The sequence below is a fragment of the Carettochelys insculpta genome, chromosome 29 (genome assembly GCF_033958435.1).
Source record: "Carettochelys insculpta isolate YL-2023 chromosome 29, ASM3395843v1, whole genome shotgun sequence".
NCBI classification, from domain to species: domain Eukaryota; kingdom Metazoa; phylum Chordata; order Testudines; family Carettochelyidae; genus Carettochelys; species Carettochelys insculpta.
In genome coordinates, this window is record NC_134165.1 from 3,908,806 (window position 1) to 3,929,928 (window position 21,123).

General features: G+C 48.2%; 1 protein-coding gene across 1 annotated transcript in view; it reads right to left on the reverse strand.

The window, feature by feature from the left end:
* LOC142003402 (A.superbus venom factor 1-like) overlaps positions 1-21,123 on the reverse strand; it is a 70,479-nt gene that overhangs the window by 31,509 nt on the left and 17,847 nt on the right. The window contains exons 11-25 of the mRNA XM_074980325.1: positions 20,152-20,298; positions 19,235-19,447; positions 18,082-18,276; positions 16,464-16,625; positions 15,140-15,269; positions 13,132-13,203; positions 12,107-12,307; positions 10,547-10,658; positions 8,085-8,170; positions 7,764-7,903; positions 6,568-6,780; positions 5,711-5,777; positions 4,640-4,726; positions 3,253-3,456; positions 581-656 (exon numbers count right to left, since the gene is read on the reverse strand). Coding sequence (XP_074836426.1) covers positions 581-656; positions 3,253-3,456; positions 4,640-4,726; positions 5,711-5,777; positions 6,568-6,780; positions 7,764-7,903; positions 8,085-8,170; positions 10,547-10,658; positions 12,107-12,307; positions 13,132-13,203; positions 15,140-15,269; positions 16,464-16,625; positions 18,082-18,276; positions 19,235-19,447; positions 20,152-20,298 — 2,105 coding nt within the window. The remainder of the gene's footprint in view (positions 1-580; positions 657-3,252; positions 3,457-4,639; positions 4,727-5,710; positions 5,778-6,567; positions 6,781-7,763; positions 7,904-8,084; positions 8,171-10,546; positions 10,659-12,106; positions 12,308-13,131; positions 13,204-15,139; positions 15,270-16,463; positions 16,626-18,081; positions 18,277-19,234; positions 19,448-20,151; positions 20,299-21,123) is intronic.

Sequence of the window (21,123 nt, forward strand, 5' to 3'; positions counted from 1 at the left end):
TGCTGGGCTGGATGGACCTTTGGTCTGACCCAGTATGGCCATTCTTATGTTCTTATGAGTGCCCCGTTCTTTCAATTTAATTTCAAAAAACCCACTTTGTGTGTAGATGCTCCCAAGATCTTTCAAAAGAGCCCTGGCCTCCGTAGATGTGGAGGGTAGATGTGGCCTCTGTGTTTTATGTGGCCTGAGTGGTTCAGGGTTTACTTTTGTTTCCCCTTTATGTTTATTGTAACTGTGAAGATAATGTCTGTGGGTTTATAAAATACTTATGCTGTAAAAATGTGATTATTGTTTGTTTCTTCATCTTAAGATTTTATAAAATTATTTGATTAAATTAATATCCTTAGTTCCTTTTAAGACTTGAAGGTGAGCAGTCTGACCCTGTGTAATCCTTGCTGAAAATCCTTAGAGACTGAACTCTGGGTCTCCAGCTACTTTTCTATGGGAATTGGGGATTGGTTTTTTAAGTACTGCAGAAGGGCAATGAAGTGCCCATCCAAAGTAAAATAGGCTCAGGCTAAAGCTGATCAAGAGGGTGCATTAGAAAACCCGCCCCCTCATCTTCTCGCTCCATCCTTACCAAGTGCTTGATGGCCGGCCTGTGAAAGCGGCATATGAGAAGTCGGATTTTTTGTAAGCCAGCTGCTGTGTGTAACCTGAGACAGGGAGAACAGGAAAGAGCTGTGACAAGTCTGATGCGCTTCTAAGGAGGCAAAAAAGACAGAGCTGTGGCACCCTTCCCCTCCCCACCCCCAGCTTCTGTGCGAGTTGTGGGGCTCTCCCTTTTTCTGCAGGTCTCTCTCCAGAGGGACACAGCACAGTTACTCAAGGAAAGCAAAGGCAGAAGGATGTCTGGCAGGATAGCATGAAGGGGACAGGGGAGAATGATCCAGGGGCCGGGGGGGGTGGGGGTTGATTAGAGTTTGGGAATGCCTGGGTTATATGCCAGGATCCGAGAGGGAAGCGTGGGTTAGTGGTTGGAACAAGGGCAGGGATGGGCAATGAGGGGCTGGCTGTGGTTCACCATGGTTAGACACTGTTGGGCTGCCAGACCTTTTATTTACCTTTGCATCTGCAGCTGCAGCTGCTGACTGCTCCCATCAGCCACTGTTTGCCATTCATGGCCAATGGGAGCTTCAGGAAGTGGCGCAGACCGGGACACTGTTTCCCACAGCTTCTATTGGCCAGGAACAGAGATCCATGGCCAATGGGAACTACAAGCAGCTGTACATGTGGATGTGCAGGTAAATAAAGGGTCCAGTGGCCCGCCAGGGGCTAACCCTGGCAAACCCTGTCTGGCCCACAGGCCACCTAGGTTCCACCCTGGAGCCAGGGTCCACAAATCAGGACTCCTGGGTTCTTTTCCCATTTCTGTCACTCACCAAATACTTTTCTGTTGGGCAAGTCACTCCCTGCCTCAGTTTCCCCAACCAGAAAAAATTTTTTCATTTATTCGCTCATTAAAGCGTAACAGGTGGGATGTTTGTAGTTCAGACCCTATGACTAATTAGCTGCTCCACAAGGGGGCACATGGTGTGGTGAGAAGGACACCATCTATTCCTCCTTGAGTGAGGTTGAAACTTACCAAGTTTTCTCTATAGTTATGAGTCTTCCTCCTTCCTCGCTACCAAGTGTGAACCCCTTGCCTCAGGTCACAACCCCCTTCTTCACCTAAACTCCCTCTCGGACTCCACCCCCCCACTCTCCTGCACCCCAGTCCCTACCCCAAGCTCCCTGCTGTACCCAGCCTCCATCCCAGACCCAGCACCCCCTGACCCTGGACTACTTACCAAAATTTTGGGAGTGGCTCCCCATCAAAAATTATTTCCAATCCCTTCTCTAAAAGGAATAGGAGATCTAATATGGGAGGCAGATTCCCTATTTTAGGCGCTTATCTAGCCCCTGTTCTCATAGAATCATACAGTCCTAGGGCTCGGAGGGACGTTAGGAAGTCATCTAGTCCAGCCCCTTGTCTAAAGCAGGATCAACCCCAACTAAATCATCCCAGCCAGGACTTTGTTGAGCCAAGACTTAAAAGTCTCTAGGATGGAGAGTCCACCACCTCTCTAGGTAACACATTCCAGTGCTTCACCACCCTTCTGGTGAGATAGTTTTTCCTAATATCCAAACTACACCTCTCCCTGTGTAATGTGTGACCCTTGCTCCTTGTTCTGCCATCTATCACTATTGAGAACAGCCTCTCTCCATCCCTTTAGAGCCCCCCTTCAGGAAGCTGAAGGCTGCTATTAAATCTCTCCTCGCTCTTCTCTTCTGCAAACTAAATAAGCCCAAGTCCCTCACCCTCTCCTCAGAGATCATGTGCTCCAGCCCCCTAATCATTTTCGTTGCCCTCTGCTGAACCCGCTCCAATGCATCCACATCTTTTCTATACTGGGGGCCCCAGAACTGGACACAATACTCCAGATGAGGCCTCACCAGGGCTGAATAGTACCTGAGTGCCTCACCATTGTCCATGTCTCAACCAGAGGTTCCAAAATAGGGGAGTCAGGGAGGAACCAGGGCCCATCCCATTTTTTTTCCTGCCTTATGGGTGAGTGAGAGGGGGAGGAAGGGGCAGAGAGGAGTGAGCAGTAGTCAGGGCCTCAGGCAGAGCCTTGGAACGGATCCTGGGAAGAACAGAACATGGGGAAAGGTGGAGCGGTTGGCGGGGCCACAGTCTGGGTGCCAGTGGCCCCTCCCACTTCCAGGGAGCTTCTGGCATTCCTGTTATCTAACCTCACAACCTCCCTGTGCAGGTTCCCTCTAATTGTTTTCCATCCATGTGTGGTATAAATTTAATGTGCACCACCCGTTGCAACACGTGCTGCTGGCTGCAGGTGTCCTGCTAATCAGCTGGGCAGCACTTGAGTCTCTCCTGGCTGGCCCCCCAAGCACTCAGTTTACAGGGAACACTGGTCCCGGTGCAGTCGGACACTGCTACTCTCCCAGTCTGCAGAGTGGGAAATGGAGTCCCAGAGAGATTAAGTGACAAGCCCAACATCACCAACATCACACCTAGAGCCTGTGGCAGAGCAGGGAACTGAACTGGCACCCTTGAGGCTAGCAGCCTGATCCCTGGACTCGCTATTAGCCAATCTGCATAATGTGAGATTTCTGAAGATTTGGTTCCATTTGCTCTCCAAGACAGAAGACTGGACTAGATGGGCCTCAGGGCCAGTCCTGTGGGGCTGTTCTCATGTCCATAATGCGAGCCTGATGAGGGATTGGTTGTCTGACATGAGAAGCGCTTACCTTGCATGATGAGTTTAATGGCTTCTGCCCTGCGGTCCAACCCCATCCTGTCCCATTGCTCAGTGCTGTCCAGGAAGTGGGTGGCGATGACTGGGGGGGTCATGCTGATCATGTTCTGTTCGCCGCAGCCAGAAGGTGTCACGATGAGGTGCTTCAGGTTGGCCCCGTCGATGGACTTTTCGATAATCATTGTCATGGGGTTTCCTAGCCGAGGAAACAACGCAGCGTGAATTCAAGGTGCTGGTGGGGGCAGAGAGACAGACAGACCTCTCTGTAGGCAATGGCTGATTGAGAGCTCACACTTGTCTGGTGCTGAGCACCCCCACGCCCCCAAGAAGGATGGATCCTCACCTAGCAACAATTGGTCCGGCCCCGTGTGCTGGCAGAGTCCCCTGCTACGCTCCAAGCATTTCTCTTCCTGGGCTGTTTCACCCCAGCCCTGCCAGCATGATGGGCTAGTGATTTCTTGTGGGGTTCTATATAAGCTGCAATAAATCCATGGCCAACCAGGTGTTCAGAGGTGCTTGAGAGCATGGCCACATGGACCATGAGAGATGTGGTGTGGATAGTCTCTGGTCACGCCCACTCTTAAAGCACCAGGCCCTGTTAGTAGAACTGAACAGGGACAAAGGGGCTATGGCTACACTACTGAGGTATTTCAAAATAAGATATTTTAAAATAGCTGTTTCAGAGTATCTGATTTCAGAACACCACAGCTACACACGAAATGCATTTCAAAATAGCACTTCCGGATGACACACAGCGCCATTTCAAAATAGTGCCATCGGACGCCATTATGGCTTAATAGCGCTATTTTGTGGGTTAATAGCGCCTGTTTTGAAACAGGCATTATTCCTCCTGAAAAGAGGGTTACCGATTTCAAAAAAGTGCACCTTCTAGTTCAAATTTATTTGAACAGACACTGGCAAAGCTCTCTTGAAATAACTGTACCCAGTTAATAATAAATAATAAAATAAATGCACCAGGAAAAGCTACTATTCCTGCTTAACTGCTGGGGCACTAAAGCACCACTGTGCTAAGGCAGCTGCCCCAGGTTACCAGGAGCAGTTGTATCAGAACAAAGTCTTGTGCTCAGGTGTCCCAAATACTAGACTAGGGCTTCAACTCCTAGTGCATCCCATCTAAAGGTCTAATCTGTCCCCTGGGATGCTCGTTATTTTTGTGCACCCATTTCCCCGGGGAGCCCCTTGTTGAGCCGCACACCAACAATGACTTCGCTGTCTGTGGCCATTACTGCTCGATCGCACGCGTCACAATCAGCCACCAATCGTGTCACCTCCAGTGAATGTGGCTACCAGAGCAGAGTCCATTGCTCCCTTCCCTCCGTTTCAAAAGCATAAACCACTTTCCAGTCAGCAGCTCTTGCCTTGGATGTTGACTTTGGTCTCTGATTCTGTGTCTGGAACCATGTCATCTATATCCGCCGCCTTCACCTCCTCCTCCTGGACGCCATCTGAAAGGGAAGGATGAGGAAGAGGTAACGAAATGCCGGCTGTCCAGCTGTCTGAACGCTGTTGAACTCTATCTCAGCCAAACTAAACCAATTCCTTGGAAATCTGCCAAGCACTATCTGATGCCAGGGTAGAGTTTTTCAGGACAGTTTGCTGCAGATTCGATTACGGGTTTGGGTTAGATACAAGGTTTCCAAAAACAGAGATACAGTCACTTAGATATGGGGGCGCCAGGTTTGTACAAACTTTGGTGGTGCCCAGAACGGGGCAGGGGTGCAGGCTCTGGGAGGGAGTTTGGATGTGGGAGATGGTTTGGAGTCAGGACTCTGGGCTGGGGCAGGGGGTTGGGATGCAAGAGGGGGTGCAGAGTGTTGTAGTGGGCCTAGGAGGAGGAGATTGGGGTGGGTGGGCTGATCTGGGGTTGGGGCCCAGAGAGGAGGACTCCCCCCAGCCCTCTCCATTACAGCAGCAGCAAGCTCTGGGGGAGGGGGACTTTCTTCCTTCTCTCCCCAGGTACGGCACTTCCCTCTAAATACCCCTTTCCTTCCCCATAGCACAACACCCCAGCTCCCTTCTCATCTTCCACCAGCATGACACTCACCAAGTGCCCCAGGCTGCTGCTCAAGGCCTAGCCAGGATAAGTCCCACCCCATTGGAAGGGGGCTGCCAGGCGTCTTCTCCCCCGCCTAAGCTTTTCCTCATCCTTGTCCGTTGTAGCTCGCTGCCAGTGAGGGAGCACAGCGTAGGGAGCAGCTCCCCACAGTGTAGGGAGTTGGGGAAGAAGTGTATGGTAGGAGACAGGGCAAGGGAAGAGACTCAGCCCCAAATATTGGTGGAGCTGTGCCCCCGAGCCTGGAATATTCCTGGAGCCCAGGCACTACTGGCAAGTAGGACTCGTTGCCCCTGCTCAGCTATAGTTTGTGGAATTCTTTGAGACCTTCATGAGGAAAGTTGCCATGTAAAGGCAAAGCAGCCTGGCTACTCACTATGTCCCTTTGTAGCTGGATCCAGTACGACAGACTTAACGGTTTTGGTCATCCTCATCCCTTCAGGCTAGAAAAGAAGGACGAGCACATCGTAACCACGGTAACAGTCAGAGATGGTGTGGAGCAGCAGGACAAGGTGAGCCACTCACTCATCTCCTTTTCCCTAGCACCAATCAGGAGTGACTCCACTGGAAGTCAGTGTCAAGTGAACCTGAGATCAGGCAATGCCCCAATGGATCTGGAATTGGACCTCAACCTCAGTTTGTGTCCCTTTTCCTTTTGGATCCCGTTTAGGGGGCTCCCAGGAGACGTCCCAAAGCCAAATTATTTCACACTGCACAATCAAGCCTATGGTGTTTGGCAGGACGAGAAGCTGAGAAGCACAATGTTGGTATTATTCTGTGCCCTCCATGAAGGACTCTTCTACTCCCTGATCCTCCTCTCACCCTGCATTGCAGTGGTCTCCTGGAGGAGACCAATGGGACACCCTTCACCACCCACCAGTTCCGCTCCTTTGCTCTTCTAGCCCTACCAGCTGATATGAGATGCTCCAATAGTTCGCTGCAGTCTGGACTGATTCCAGCACCCACTGGTCCAGGGAGCAAGAACCTGCATTCGATGAACTGAAGCCAGATCTCCCCTATGACAACTCAGAGGATCAAGTGCACAATAACCAGGCCAGCCCCGATCCTGCTGTGGTTGCCAGAGCGGTGGGAGAGGGGAAGTGGAATGAAGCTGAATGGAGATGCAGGGTGTTCATTTAGCAGATTAATGAACAGCACCGAATCCAGAAGCCAGTCTGGCCTCCAGCCTCTCGCCCTACAGTGGACATCATGCTCCCATCACATGATACCTACCACAACCTTCAGTTTCTTCTTCACGCCATCAGACACAAAAGTGTTCCACACAGCGGCTTTGACCTCAATGTCGTGAGCGCCCAGCTGCAATGGGACAATCACAAATGGCACAGCCCAGGACGACTTCGGTTTGATATCAAGAATTTGCCGGTATTTAGCCTTGGAAGTGGATGCGCTGCAGAAGGCTGGGTTGTGGAGCAGCTCCATCCGGACCTGAGAAGAGAACAGAGACTCGTGAGCGGAGAGTCTGCACATCATTATATGACTGGGCATTGTTCCAAAACACACACCCCTCCCTGACTGGAGTTCACCTCTCATCTTAATAAATAACAAACGCAGGATTGTACTTACAATGCACATGACTACACCCTGACCTCCTTCCTTAGAAGCCCTCCGGGACCTGCTCTTGTTCTGATCTGGCTCATAGAGACCCTCAACCTGTGGTATTTCTGAGTGGAATAATGAGACCCACCTGCTCTGGCTACAAGTGTGAGTCAGCAGAAAGCCCTGAACCTGGTACCCACTCACAGATTGGATGCCCAGCCAGAGAAGAATGGCAGCCAGAGGAAGATTTATTTAAATCTAGTGCAGTCTCGCCAGGAGCTGGGAATGGGCGACAGGGTATGGATCACTTGATGGCTGCCTGTTCTGTTCCGTCCCTGTGAAGTGCCTGTTATTGTCCACTGTCAGAAGACAGGATACCAGGCTAGATGGACTGTTGAGCTGACTCAATACAACCATTCATAGAATCATAGAATCTTAGGGTTGGAAGAGACCTCAGGAAGTCATTGAGTCCAGTCCCCTGCCCAAAGCAGGATCAACCCCAACTAAATCATCCCGGACAGGAATTTGTCAAGCCGGGACTTAAAAATCTCTAGGTTTTAAAAACCTCCTCTACCTCTCTAGATAACCAATTCCAACGCCTCACCACCCTCCTAGTGAAACAGTTTTCCCTAATATCCAACCAAATAGCTGACCTTTCTTTTCTTCCTATGTTCTAAACTGGGTAGATTCCATAGCTCTGACCCTGCAAGGTGCTGAGCACCCAGCAAGGACAGCCATAGACAAGGGTGTCCAGCCACAAAGCAAACACGCTCGAGAAGAATAAACCTTTCACCATTTTGGTTTGAGATAGCTCTTAGCCAGAGCACTGACCCTCAGGTGAGCTGCAGAGCCCCAGGAGGAAGGGAGCTTACCTTAATATTTTGGCTCCCGTAGTTGTAGAGGATGGCCCGGATCTCCACCTGTTCATTCCTCACTACAGAGTAGGGCAGCCGGAGGTCGATGAAAAACTCTTTGAATACTGTTATCTCATAGGGGTCAGCCACACAGATCCCTGCAATGGGGAGAGACCCAGGGTCAGAGACAAGAGGGGCTGATATTTTAGTCCTGAAACGTGCCCACTGACTCTTCGATGGCTGCATCTCTGTGATGTGTCCAGGGCCCAAATGCACCCTGCAGTCTCTTCTCCATTAGCATTTTGGCCTGTTGCCTGGTGAGCTTGTGGTGTTCCTTACCTTTGGTTTCAGAGAGGCTCACAGCCAACACTTCCCAGGTCGTGATGGAATCCTTCAGGAAAACAGGCAACGTCTTGGATGAAATTCTACATGTAAAGAGAAAGACAGAATCTTTTACAGAAGAAAGGAGCTAGGATTCATGGATATTCCCCAGCTAAGGGTCTAAATCTGTCATCTTAGGGCTGAGGTCCATTGTAAAGCCCCTATGGTGTCTCACCCACCCATTGAAACATAGAGCCATCTCTGGGGAGGAATTTAGCAACCCCCGGACAAAACGTGTTTTAAAGGTCTTCAGAGTAGTGTTATTAACTCTAGAGTCTGGCTTAATTGCAAGCAGAAGAATTCTATTCCATTTCAGTGATGAGGAGCCTGTATCAGCATCTCATTTTTCATTGGTTTTAAAAGGAAATTTCAGCCATCCAATTACAAAGAACCGTCAATATCATGTGACTCAGTAAGCCAATACCATACCCTGAATAACAAGGAGAAATGAGAAATGGTTCCCAAACTGGATAAGAAGTAGGTGCTAAAAAGCCAGTCACTGGTGCCCATATTCTAGCACAGTGTTTCTCAACCTCTATTTTTAATAAAACACTCCTTTTTTTAAAAAAAAATTGGAAGTACCCTCAGACTTCTCTCATGTATCCCTAAAGCACGTGTACCACAGGTTAAGAAACATGGTCCAGAGGTAATCTGAGGTCATGAAACAAGTGTCAGTCAACCTTTCCAGATTACTGTACCCTTTGCACAAGTCCAATTTGTTTTGCAAAGCACCAAGTTACACCTCACTTAAAAACTACTTACTTATAAAAACAGGCAAAAATATCCTAGAAGATGACTACTGAAAACTTTGCTGACTTTCTACCATCTTATTGGCCATGTCTACACTAGCTCAAAACTTCGAAATGGCCAAATGGCCATTTGGAAGTTTACTAATGAAGCGCTGAAATACATATTCAGCGCTTCATTAGCATGCGGGCCGCCACGGCACTTCGAAATTGACGCGGCTCGTCCAGACGGGGCTTCTTTTCGAAAGGACCCCGCCTACTTCGAAGTCCCCTTATTCCCATCTGCTCATAGGAATAAGGGGACTTCGAAGTAAGTGGGGTCCTTTTGAAAAGGAGCCCCATCAGGACGAGCCGCACGGCGCCGAGCGGCGTCAATTTCGAAGTGCCACGGCCGCCCGCATGCTAATGAAGCGCTGACTATGTATTTCAGTGCTTCATTAGTAAACTTCCAAATGGCCATTTGCATGGCCATTTCGAAGTTTTGGGCTAGTGTAGACATGGCCGTTATCAGACAAATGAACTGGAATAGAAATATTGTACTTACAGTTCTGTATAAGGCATGTGATGCAGTAGAAACAAGTCTGTCTGAATGAATTTTTACAATGTACTGATTTTACTTGTGTTTTTATATAGCTTGTTGTAAAGTCAGACAAATATGTACACAAGTTGATACACCTCCTGGAAGACCCTGGTGTACCCCCAAGGGTACATATACCTCTGGCTGAGAAACACTCTTCTAGCACCTACGTCAGTAGCCTGATGTGTCTCTTGGGCTGAAGCCAAGGGGTAGGCCTAGCTACTCAGCAACTCTGGATGGCGTAGTGGTGAGTGAGCCAGCACCAGGAGTCAGTGTGTTTTGGTTGAAGTTTTTCCCCCACTGACTGTGCGGCTGAAGCTACAGTCATGATTAGCGCCTGGGGCCGGAGCTCACTGGAGAGCAAAGGCCTGGACCCTCCTGCTGGGGAGGAGGTGACCTCCCATTTCCTCCTTCTAACCAGGGAGCCATATGGCCCTGTGGAGTAGGGGCAAGTTTACGGACACTGCATTTACTGACTCTGGCCATTAGACCACACTGCCCTGCAGAGTAAGGTATGTTTATAGATTTCAATCAGCAGGCTGAACAACCACACACCTGTGAGTGTCCTTATATACACAGGTTGTCGGAGAACAGACAAGGAAATTACATGCATGTTTGGTAAGGGAAGTGGGTGCACACACACTACACTGGGAGTGGCCTTCCCCAGCCACGTCAGAGGTACTTAAATATGGGCTCTAAACTGGAGTAACTGATTGAAATTCTCTGGCTTCTCTTCTACAGAAGATCAGACTCAATGATCTCGTGGCTCCTTCTGGCCTTAAATTCTAGGAGTGACACTATGAATATGAGAACAACAAGAAGTCTTGTGGCACCTTATAGACTAACAGATATTTTGGAGCATAAGCTTTTGTTATGCTCCAAAATATCTTCTAGTCTATAAGGTGCCACAAGACTTCTTGTAGTTCTCGAAGCTACAGACTAACATGGCTCCCTCTCTGATACTGCGAATATGGATCAAATGCTTTATTCGCAGGATCTTGCTGGTGGAGAAACATTGATTTCAGTGAGAGCTGCTCCATAGCATGCCTGAATGTGGCCCTATGAGGAATGGGAGTGGCATGACCACCTGCTCTTACCCCAGGGCATTTGGTTGGTTAGTCAGGTGCTCCACTTGCCACAGCCAGCTCTCTGGAAACTGACTCCTGGAGGTGATATCTTCATCTGACAAGAAATCTTCATCCAGGTCACCTGGGAATTCAAATCACAGACCATTTGGTTCTGCTGTGACATTGATTAGGAAGAGGCAAAGCTGAAAGGAGCCATGGATTGGCTTGCTCTAGAACCCACCTGAAAGCCTCAGTGATTTAATCTATACCAGGGGTTGTCAACCAAAATAGCAAGAACCACCATTTTCCCCAATCTGGTAAAAAACTCAGTTCAAGAGGCACAATGTATGTGCATACAAATCAGTCCAACATCAGACCATGCTTTTTGTAACCCCAATTTTAAGAACAGTGCAGACACAATGATTTGTAATGGGAAACATGTTTACTGCAGGATGTTCGGAAACTTTTCACATATTCCATTTCGTCACACTTTACATGTGTGTTTATACTACTGTCTTCCTGACTTTCATTCCCAAACTTTCTCTCTTGCTGGAGGACACTCAGGGGAGTTATCCAGTGTTTTGAGATTACATAACGTTTTCTATTTAGATATGAGTTATTCATTTTGGGGCTTTTAGATGTTCACTGTTTATTGAAAATAACCAGGAGGTTTTTTTTTTTTTTTTTTACTTTGCAATTATAGCATTGGGAGCCACAAAGAAGCTCTTAAAGAGCCGCAAGCGGCACCAGAGCTGCAGGTTGCAGATCCCTGACCAAGGTTGCCAAGCATTGGTGTTGCCAGCCCAGATGATCATGAATTGGAGTGGCTGGAGGGGAAGCCATAGGCATCTTCTCCCCTCCACACCTGCTTCAGTTAACTTTCTGGGCTGCTAGAATAAAGATGTGCAAAGTGGGGCATGTGCTCCCTTAGGGTGCGTGTGAAATTTCATAAGGAGGACACAGCACATTTAGCTACTGGGTCTCAGGCTCATCCATCTCATTAAAAATGTAGAATTATGTTACTGTTTTTATGTCTGTATATTCACATTTATATACCCACTAATGAAGGTTTTACATTCTGCAGACTTACTTACACCTGGCAAAAGGGGTTTTTCTTGTATGAACATAACTGAAATTTGCATCAGTTTGGATTACATTAGACAGGTTGGGGGAGAGTGCTGCTAACTACAGGGGTTAAAAGGGGGCCCAACGTAAAACGTGTGCTCACCTCAGCGCTAGAACACTGGTATGAGTCAATGGCTTTTGCTACTTGTATGCCCCCTAGCAGATTGTCTACAAAAGTGAAAAGCCTACTACTATTCCTAGCTAGTGGCGTTACCCTGTTAGCTCAAACAGCAGAGGACTGTGCTTTAGAAACAAAGCTTAAAAGGTTAACCCTCAGTGGCAACCTATGAAGAGGTTATTGCCTTGAGTCACCATATCATCACTAACAAACTTGCCACCACCGTCTGTGTGCCCATCTCATGGGATCTGTCAACATGAGCCAGGTTGGTTCATGTGGCAGGATCTGATTTCCCTTGTAACTCCCCCATACTTGCTCCGGAGTGATACTGAAACCCAGGTACTTGCTTCTTGCGAGCTGGAGGTGGAGCTCCCTCTGCAGCTTGTCCCTTACGTTCTTGATAAAATTGCAGCAGTCGAGGAAGGCCTTCTTGCACTCATTTGTATCTAAGATGTATCCAGCCCGCTTCTCACAGCTGTGCCCCATGGGGTTCTCATGCATCCCATCCTCACAGCATTTCTTCAGCGTCCGGTCCTGGTAATCTGCAGCTGAAACATACAAACCAGAAGGTCACTCCTAGCAAGCTTCTTCTGTTCCTCACCCTCTCTCATTAAATTATGACTGGATATGGCCAAAGAACATAGGAACCAGTGCTCTTTCTCCCTAGTCAAGTATTTTGTCTTTAACAGTGATTACCAACAGCCGCTTCAGAGGAAGGCACAAGAATCCCCAGAGCAGAATAATCCACTCCCAGAGAAGTTTCTTCCTGACCTCAGTTAGAGGTGAGCTCATGTCCTGAAGCATGAGGATGGCTCTTCTTAAAAAATCCTTTCTTATGGAGTGGTGAACATCCTCATTTTCCATGTAAATATCTCATCCTTTTTGGAATCCCTGTTATGCTCTTGGCCTCAATACAGTGCAGTGCTGAGTACTATGCTTTCTGTATGAAAATAGTTCATTTGATAAATTCTTGTTTAGAAACCATTGAGTTTGGTTGAATGTCTCCTTGTGCTTATGTGGGCAATTTAACAATTTGCCTGTTATTTAAATTGTGGAAAGACTTTGGGTCTCCAGTCACAGACCAGAACCCTGCTGTGCTGTACCAACACAGAACACAGACAAGGCCTGTGTCCCAAAGAACAATTTACTATTAATTATTTTCTATATCTATCACATCCCCTCTGGAAACTGACCAGTTCCAAACTCTCCTTGTGTGTAAGACTATCCATACTCCCATCACCTGCTACAGAGAATACAACTGGCAGGAGGCTGTCAGAGGGTGAAACTGATCACACTAGGGAATCTCATTCCTGCTTTGCACGATTGCTTTGACCAAGGAGAGCAAACCCCTATCCCATTCTGTAGAACCTACTTTTGTTTGCCTTATAGTCAATGAGCTGAACAGAGCGACGCTGGCGTTTTGCTGGTTGGGGACACGCTGGATCTGCAGAAGGAAGTGAGAAACAGGGAATAAAAATCAGACCTCCCTCTTTCGCCCCTCACCACCAAGTGAAGTCCTACATTCAAGCTGATGGCGTATTTCTGTTTGGCTGTAGCAGAATAACTTTTGGCTGCTGTATCTGGTCAGTTCCCCAGATTTCAAAGACTGGTTTCAGACTTACGAGCTTTGATTTAAGGAGAAAATCAGAAATCCAGAAAAGCCACATTTGTATTTCACATATTGCTCTTTGCTGTTCCAGCTAGGAATCATCAGATGTTTGGCTGCGTGTTTGTTCTCCCTGTAGACCTCAAGTGAACTGCCCAGTTTAAGACCACAAGACTAGGTTTAATAGGAAAGACGCCCAGCCAGGTTTACTGTTGTTGAAGCACAGTACTTGTATCCTACAGACTCGATTGAACCATTCATATACATATGTCTGTGACAATGGACACAGCTATTGGTAGTGGGATTTTCCAGTGCCCTCTGGGCGAGATAAAGACACTCCCTTTGGCATGCATCCTTATACACCAATACAAACAAGCTACATTTTGGAGAGAGAGAGCTCAGTGGTTTGAGCATTCGCCTACTAAACCCCTACTTGTGAGCTTATTCCTGTAGGGGGCCATTCAGGGATCTGAGATAAATACATTTTTAAAAAATCTGCCAGGGATGGTAATAAATCCTGCTGTGAGGGCAGGGGACTGACCTCAATAACCTCTCAAGGTCCCTTCCAGCTCTGTAAGATAGCTATATCTCCATAAATTTACGTATCACTCCTGATGTATCTAGCTGCCACCTTCTGCTGTATCAGAGTGTCACACATTGATGTTTCCAGGAGCTGCCAGTCACCTTGTGCACATTTGCTCTATCAAAATATCACTATCTATCATGCTGTCCCTCCTGACCTCACCTCTAGGCTGGGTCAGTGCGTTCCTGCTATCAGTAAGGAATGTGCTGGTATCAGGGTGTTCTGGTGCCACCCCTCTGGAATATGTTGGTGAGAGTGCTCCGGGCCGAGCAGTATCAGTCCTGTGCTGGCCATATTCTGTGAGCAGGGCCTGCCTCTTGCTCACAGCTTCATGTGGCTTTAGATCTGTGTCATCCAACCAGTTCTGAAGCAGTAGCCACTATAGCGAACTAACCACGTTATTCTGTAAATATATTTATTGTTCAAGCCAACTAGCCACACTCAACTCACTCCCTAGTCCAGTATTTTGTCTTTAACAGTGATTAGCAACAGCCGCTTCAGAGGAAGGTGCAAGAAACCCCAGAGCGGAATAACCCAATCCCAGAGAAGTTTCTTCCTGACCTCACTTGGAGGTGAGCTCATGCCCTGAAGCATGAGGATGGCTCGTCTTAAAAAATCCTTTCTAATGGAGTGGTGAACATCATTTGGTTAGCATGTTGGACACCACAACTTTAGATCATCAAAGTTTTGAGCACTTTAGCCCAGGCCTCTGGCCTCACACTAGGCCTCTGGAACATATACTTATGTTTCAGGCCCTCTTCCTGCTACAGGAGCTGCGTAAGAGCTGTCAGGCAGATACTCAGTCAGCCAGCACAAACAGAAAGACATGAGAGTGAAGGAGGCTTCCTCTCTCTGAGCATGCTGCCCCCAGAAGCTAGGGGTCAAGAGAGAATCAGAGAGAAGGCACCAGCCACTTGCACATCTCTTCCAGGCCAGGAGATGCAAAGTGGGAGAAACCAAGTGACAAAGATGAGAAAGCCTCATGAGAACCCTCCCATTCTTTAAATTAATCCCTCTTTCAATAGGTGGGAGGCCAGGGGCTGTATGCTCAGCCCCACTGTAATGCCAGCATTTCCATTCCTTGGCCGTTCCAGTGGGGCTTCTCCTGCCAGACCCCCATGGAGGTACCATCAACTTTTTCTTCCCTTCCCCCATCCTTTGTGGCCACTGTTCAGCTCTATAGAGTGATACCTGTTCTCTGCGGGGTGGAAAACTTATTGCTCATCTGCACGGCCAGACCAGCATCTTTAAATACCCCCATATTGTTCTTTCCACTGCCAGGTGTGCAGCCAATGTCACTCTTCTCCACGGAGTCCCAAATCTGTGAGGTGCAAGCACAGTGGTTGAGCGCTTATTGTTACTATGGATAATGCCCATCTCTGCGGTGTCATCCAGCAGGATCCCAAAGCTCTACACAGGCTGAGAGCCAGATTCTGTCTCTGATAAAGCCGTACACTCTGCAGGGACTCCACTGGCCTTGCTCTGTGCCTGAAGAGGTGTACATGAAAGCAAAATCTGACTCATAAGTAAGGGATTTGTTATAACTTGGTCCCCACTGAAATCTGCCCACCTCTGGGCTGCAGCACAACAGGCTTTCTGTCCCACAACACAGCTGACTATAGGCAGAGAAAGAAAAGTATGCAGACAGTTGACTGCAGAGAGAAGAGGATGTGAGACAAAGGGAAATCAAAGAATCAAGTCAGAATTCAGCCAGAGCACCTGGGCCTTGATCCTTGTGGGAAGGGTGACAGGACAGGCAATTACCAGAACAGCTGTTTGATATGTCAGATGAGAAATGGCACTTTCAGCAGCATTGCATCCCCTAGAGCCCAGCTAGGGCCTGAGGACTCATGCTGACTCGAAAGGAAGTACAGCTGTCACTGAGTCAGTAGCACTTTCCCAAGGAGCACAGCACACCCTGGGGTCGGCACTACCTCTGAGGTGAGAGAGCCCACTAGTGACTCACCCCCTGCCACTCCCTGTAGCACAACGCCCACCTCACGCTGCACTGGGACTGACTGGGAAGGGACAGAGGCCCCTGTGGAGCCCCGCCCATTCCACTTACGGCAGCACAGCGCCTCCTGGTGCCACATTGGGGCACCAGATTCAGCTCTGACTGGAAAGGGAGAGCGCCCCCCACTGAGCACTCCCCCACTCCCTGGCATATAGCACCACTATGGGCACTGGATGAGAACTGCCTCCGAAGGAAGAGCGCCCCCTGCTGGGTCACACACACAGTTCCCTGCAACACCACCTGGGCCAGTGCTGGCCAAAGGGCAGGGGAATGCATCAAGAACAGTGCACCCTGCAAGCCCCTGGGTTTCACTGAGTAGTCTCCCATCTGAGCTCTGATCTGGCTCAGCCCTGCCCAGTTAAATTCCAGGGGAGCTCACACACAAAGCACGCTCGCGGTCTCCAAACAAAACCTCCTGAGAGACAATGCCAGGACAAGAATGGAGCCGGGTTTCTGGCTCTGAAGCACCACAGATGACAGCCAATATCATTCATACCGCACCTTGGATTGTGTAATTTTGTGTTTTTTGTTCAGCACGTAGACTCCTTTGTCCACAGCCACCAGGCCAACATAAGCTTTGTGGTCTCCTTCCAGCTTGAGATTCATCAGAGTTCCAGGCATATGGACTCCTCTGTCTTCCTCAGTGGCTCCTTTCACCACTAGCTGTAGGAAAGTGAAGGGAGAGGTTTTGTTTTAAAGCAGACCGAACAGCTAAGAACTCGTCCTTTGCAAAACACAGGAGAAAAACGGGTTAGACCTCCAACTCCTGGAGCATCTAATGGCCAGATTCTGATCTCAAGAGCAGCTGTGTAAATCTAAAGTAGCTCTACTGACATTGGTGCTGTTACACCCTATTCATGACAGCGTAAACTGAGAGCAGACTCTGTCCCAAGGCCCAGGAAGAGACGTTCTTTCAGACCCTTTGCTCCAGCCATGATGGAAAGAGTTGGGCTTTGTCTCTCAGGCAGCCCTGAGAAATGGACAAAGAAGTTTCAACAGCAATGGACCTGTTCCACAGGCCTGATTCTGATCTCACACTGGTGGAAATCAGACATAGGCTGTGTCTACACGTGCCCCAAACTTCGAAATGGCCATGCAAATGGCCATTTCGAAGTTTACTAATGAAGCGCTGAAATGCATATTCAGCGCTTCATTAGCATGCGGGCGGCAGCGGCGCTTCGAAATTGACGAGCCTTGCCGCCGCGCGGCGCGTCCAGACGGGGCTCCTTTTCGAAAGGACGCCACCTTCTTCGAAGTCCCCTTATTCCCATGAGCTCATGGGAATAAGGGGACTTCGAGGTAGGCGGGGCCCTTTCGAAAAGGAGCCCCGTCTGGACGCGCCGCGTGGCGGCAAGGCTCGTCAATTTCGAAGCGCCGCTGCCGCCCGCATGCTAATGAAGCGCTGAATATGCATTTCAGCGCTTCATTAGTAAACTTCGAAATGGCCATTTGCATGGCCATTTCGAAGTTTGGGGCACGTGTAGACACAGCCATAGTTAGCTGGAGTTACAGTAGCGGAGCATTGGGGTTGCATCACAGTCCGGTGCCCTATAGCTATGTGGAGTCACAACTGCTGAATTCACCAGCCAAAAATAAGCTGTGTACTTGTCAGCCCAGCAGAGCTAGCGCAGCGCTGGAACTGGAATCTCTTCTGATCACCACATCATCAACAAATAGCAAATTATAGTAGAGCCGCAAAGCCAGCGACTCAGTCGGTACAAGTCAGCTCCATCCACTTCAAGCCACGACCCAGTGAGGCTTTGTTGTTGAGCTAGAGGAGACCTCAGCTTGACTCTCAAATCCTAGAGTGGGTTGACAGCATTGGTTTGAGGGGGGCAGGGGGTATCTTTGGAAGTGTGAATTGACAGATCTCCTCCAGAATGTGCTGGACGACCTTGAATGTGAAGCCACACAGTGCCACTTCTCAAGTCCCTTTTGAGAATGTTAATAGGCTCTTTCAAGCTAAGAAAAACTCTCTCATAATGACACCTTCATAGGAATTAACAAAGCCCTGGTTGGGATGATTTAGTTGGGGTTGGTCCTGCTTCAAGTAGGGGGTTGGACTAGATGACCTCCTGAGTTCTCTTCCTACCCAAGGACATCTAGAATATCAACCTACCGTTCCCATGCAAGTGTCCTGGATATCTACCCAGACCGAGTCTGCTACAATCTCTGAATATCCTAGTTGGTAGTAAGCCACGATGCGGAAAGACGGGATGAGGTCTGGAGTGATGGGTAGGGACATGGTCACCAGATTTTGTCCAGGCTTCCTCTCCTGTCTTCCTGCATAAATGATCTTCCCTTTATTCAGGATCTAACAGGGAATCATATGAGATGCATTGTTAATGGCCACAACAGGTAACACAACAGGTGATTCAGAGTCCATGAATCTTCCCAGCCACCTCTTTTCTATTAGGAAGAAATAGTTGCTTGTACCTTTTCAGATGGACATTTATATCTGAGAGGAGAGAGGAAAATAAGCTAAAATCCAGGTGTTGCAGCAATAGGATCGAGACGTGCTGAAACTAATATTCTCCTAAGCTCATTCCTAGATCTGAGTATTATGTTTCACCAATAGAGACGGCATGTCCTTTCCCCCATCCCCCCTCCAAATATACTTCATATCAGTGCACTATGGCAACTTTATATTCTGATTTGTCAAGCTCTAAAAATAGCAGAGATGACCTGCTACTCTGCTTTGAAAAAGTAGCAGTGAAGTCCAGTGTTCCCTCTAATCTCTTCCATTTGTGTGCAGATTTTTCCACCCAGACATGGAATAAATTTTGTTATGTGCACCGAGGTATGTGCGAGTGTGCACCACCAGGAAAAACACAAACCTCACTGTGGGCGCTCTGCTGATCAGCGGGACAGCATTAGAATCTCTCTTGAGCAGCCACACAAGCACACAGATTACTCAGAGCGGAGAACCGAGAGCTAGGACTCCTGAGTGCCATCTGAAGCTTGAAGAGGAAATTTCGGGTTAGTAGTAAGTGTGTAGGGATGGTTGTTAGAACTCCTAGGTCCTGCTTCCAGCTCCTGGAGGAAGTGCGCTCTACTGATTATCCGGGGCCTGGAGCCATAACCAGAAGTAGGTAAGGATGGATCCCCATGACTGATTTGATTTTATTCACACCATCACTATACTGCCTGAGTGGGAAGAAACCTCTGCTGCATGTTCTCCTTACATGCAGTGGGAACATGAAAGGACAGGTGGAAATTCAGAAATTGACAAAGTTTGAGGAAATGCCGGGGCCCAGGAATGCAGCACTTACTATGTAGGTGAAATACTTGATCTGGTCAAGATGACCTGGATTGTTGCTCTTCAGGTGGAAATTCACAGGTAAGTTGCCTCCAGGTTTGAGCTCAGAAGCTGTCACTGCCAGATGCAGAAAATTTTGAGATCCTCCCTGGGTCTGATAGGCTTCAGCAGTCATGGTTTTCTTGGCCTGGCGGTTCTCCGGGAGCTGGGGACTAGCAGTTTTTACCTGCAGGGGAGGTGGAGATAAAATCTTAGCTGAATCTGGGAGTGAAACTAGAGTCTGCAACCTCATCACATGACAAGCAAAAAAAAGGAAGATCCTCTGAGATGCCATTGTCATGAATGCTGCTGCTAAAAGCCTTTCTAGGTATGGCACTTCCGAGAAACACCAAGAGACACTTTTAATTGGCCCATATCTTCAGCAGAGCCCTGGTGGGATTACAGATTTCTGGCCTGTCAGAGAACACATCCCTGAATGGAGGAGACTGTCTTGCAGGTGGAGCAAGAAATGAAGGTAAAGAGAGACTCTCTCCTGCAGCGGCCTGACACAGATGGATCCCATACTCAGTCTCTGACTTTATAGCCTGAGGTTGGTATCACTTAACAGGGTCTTCAGGCTGAGCAGCTATGTGCTATGTTCAGGCCTATTTTGCTGCAGGGTTGGTGGCTTCCATGTGGCATGGGGACTAATCTGGGCCTGCTTATGCCCATGCTGATGTTGTCTGAGAGCAATTCTGGCACCATGATGGAGCATTGGTTACATGGTGAAGGGAGCATCAAAAAAACTAAATGACGTACATGAAACAGACCCCCAGTGCAGACGGAATGCACAGAGTTCAGTTACCCTTCTGCTTAGTGCATGGGAGGGAAGTGAATGCCACTGGATGTATGCAGTACGTAACTCAGCCTCGGCCTTCGAAGGTTACTCACTGTGATGTGAACCTGCTGCTCATTCCCGGGCATGTTTATAATCAGTTTGGCAGTTCCATCTGCCTGGGTTGACCCCGCTGACTGGTATCCTTCAGCCTGTACTGGGACACGGGGGGCTGGAGAACCATCAGGATTTGTGACGTAGACCTGTGGAGAAAGGTTAAAGGGAATGCATCAAAAGAGATGTACAGAACTCCCTGCATCCTAACTTCAATCAAATCACACGTATAGCATCCCTCATCCATATCTCAAATGTATTCAGAGGGCTAGCTTCCATGGATTTCAGTGGGAGTTAAGCACTTAAATAACTTTGAGGAATGGAGCCTTAATGATCGGCTGCATAAACCCACAACATGAAAAACTACAAGCATATTAAAACATAAAATCTCAATGTCAGTCCTTTTCCTAAATTCTGTTTACATGTTTGTAACACCCAACAAAACGATATACAAAAATTAAGAATAAACTGGTTCCATATGCAGGCCACAGAGGAAATTAATTTCATGCCAGTCTTTTTTCGTTCTGGGCCCTGGGCAAATCAAATAGTTGCCCATCTAACTAAAACATGATCACTGCCTCAGAAATATTCTGCTTTGTGCGCTAATGAGGCAGAAGGCTTCTGAGCCAAGACTGGAGATAGTCATTTATCTCTCAAGTGGAAATTAACACAAAAAAGGCAGATGGGAGTAGAGTTGATTGGAGCTAGTCAAGAATCTTGAATCTATGGATGCTGTTTAAATAGGGGAGCCAGAGAGACATTTTGATTGCACTAACAGCCCTCAAATCCAGTTGCTTACAAATATCTTCAACTCTGAACTTAAAGCTTTCACACTCGGACTTGGTGTAGGTCTGGGCTGCAGTTGTAACCTGTAATTCCTGCGTTTGCCACATCATCCCCCTCTCATGGCACAAAGACCATTTAGCAATTAATGGGTCTGCTACAGAAGGGTGACCAAATGGGGGGCAGGCCCC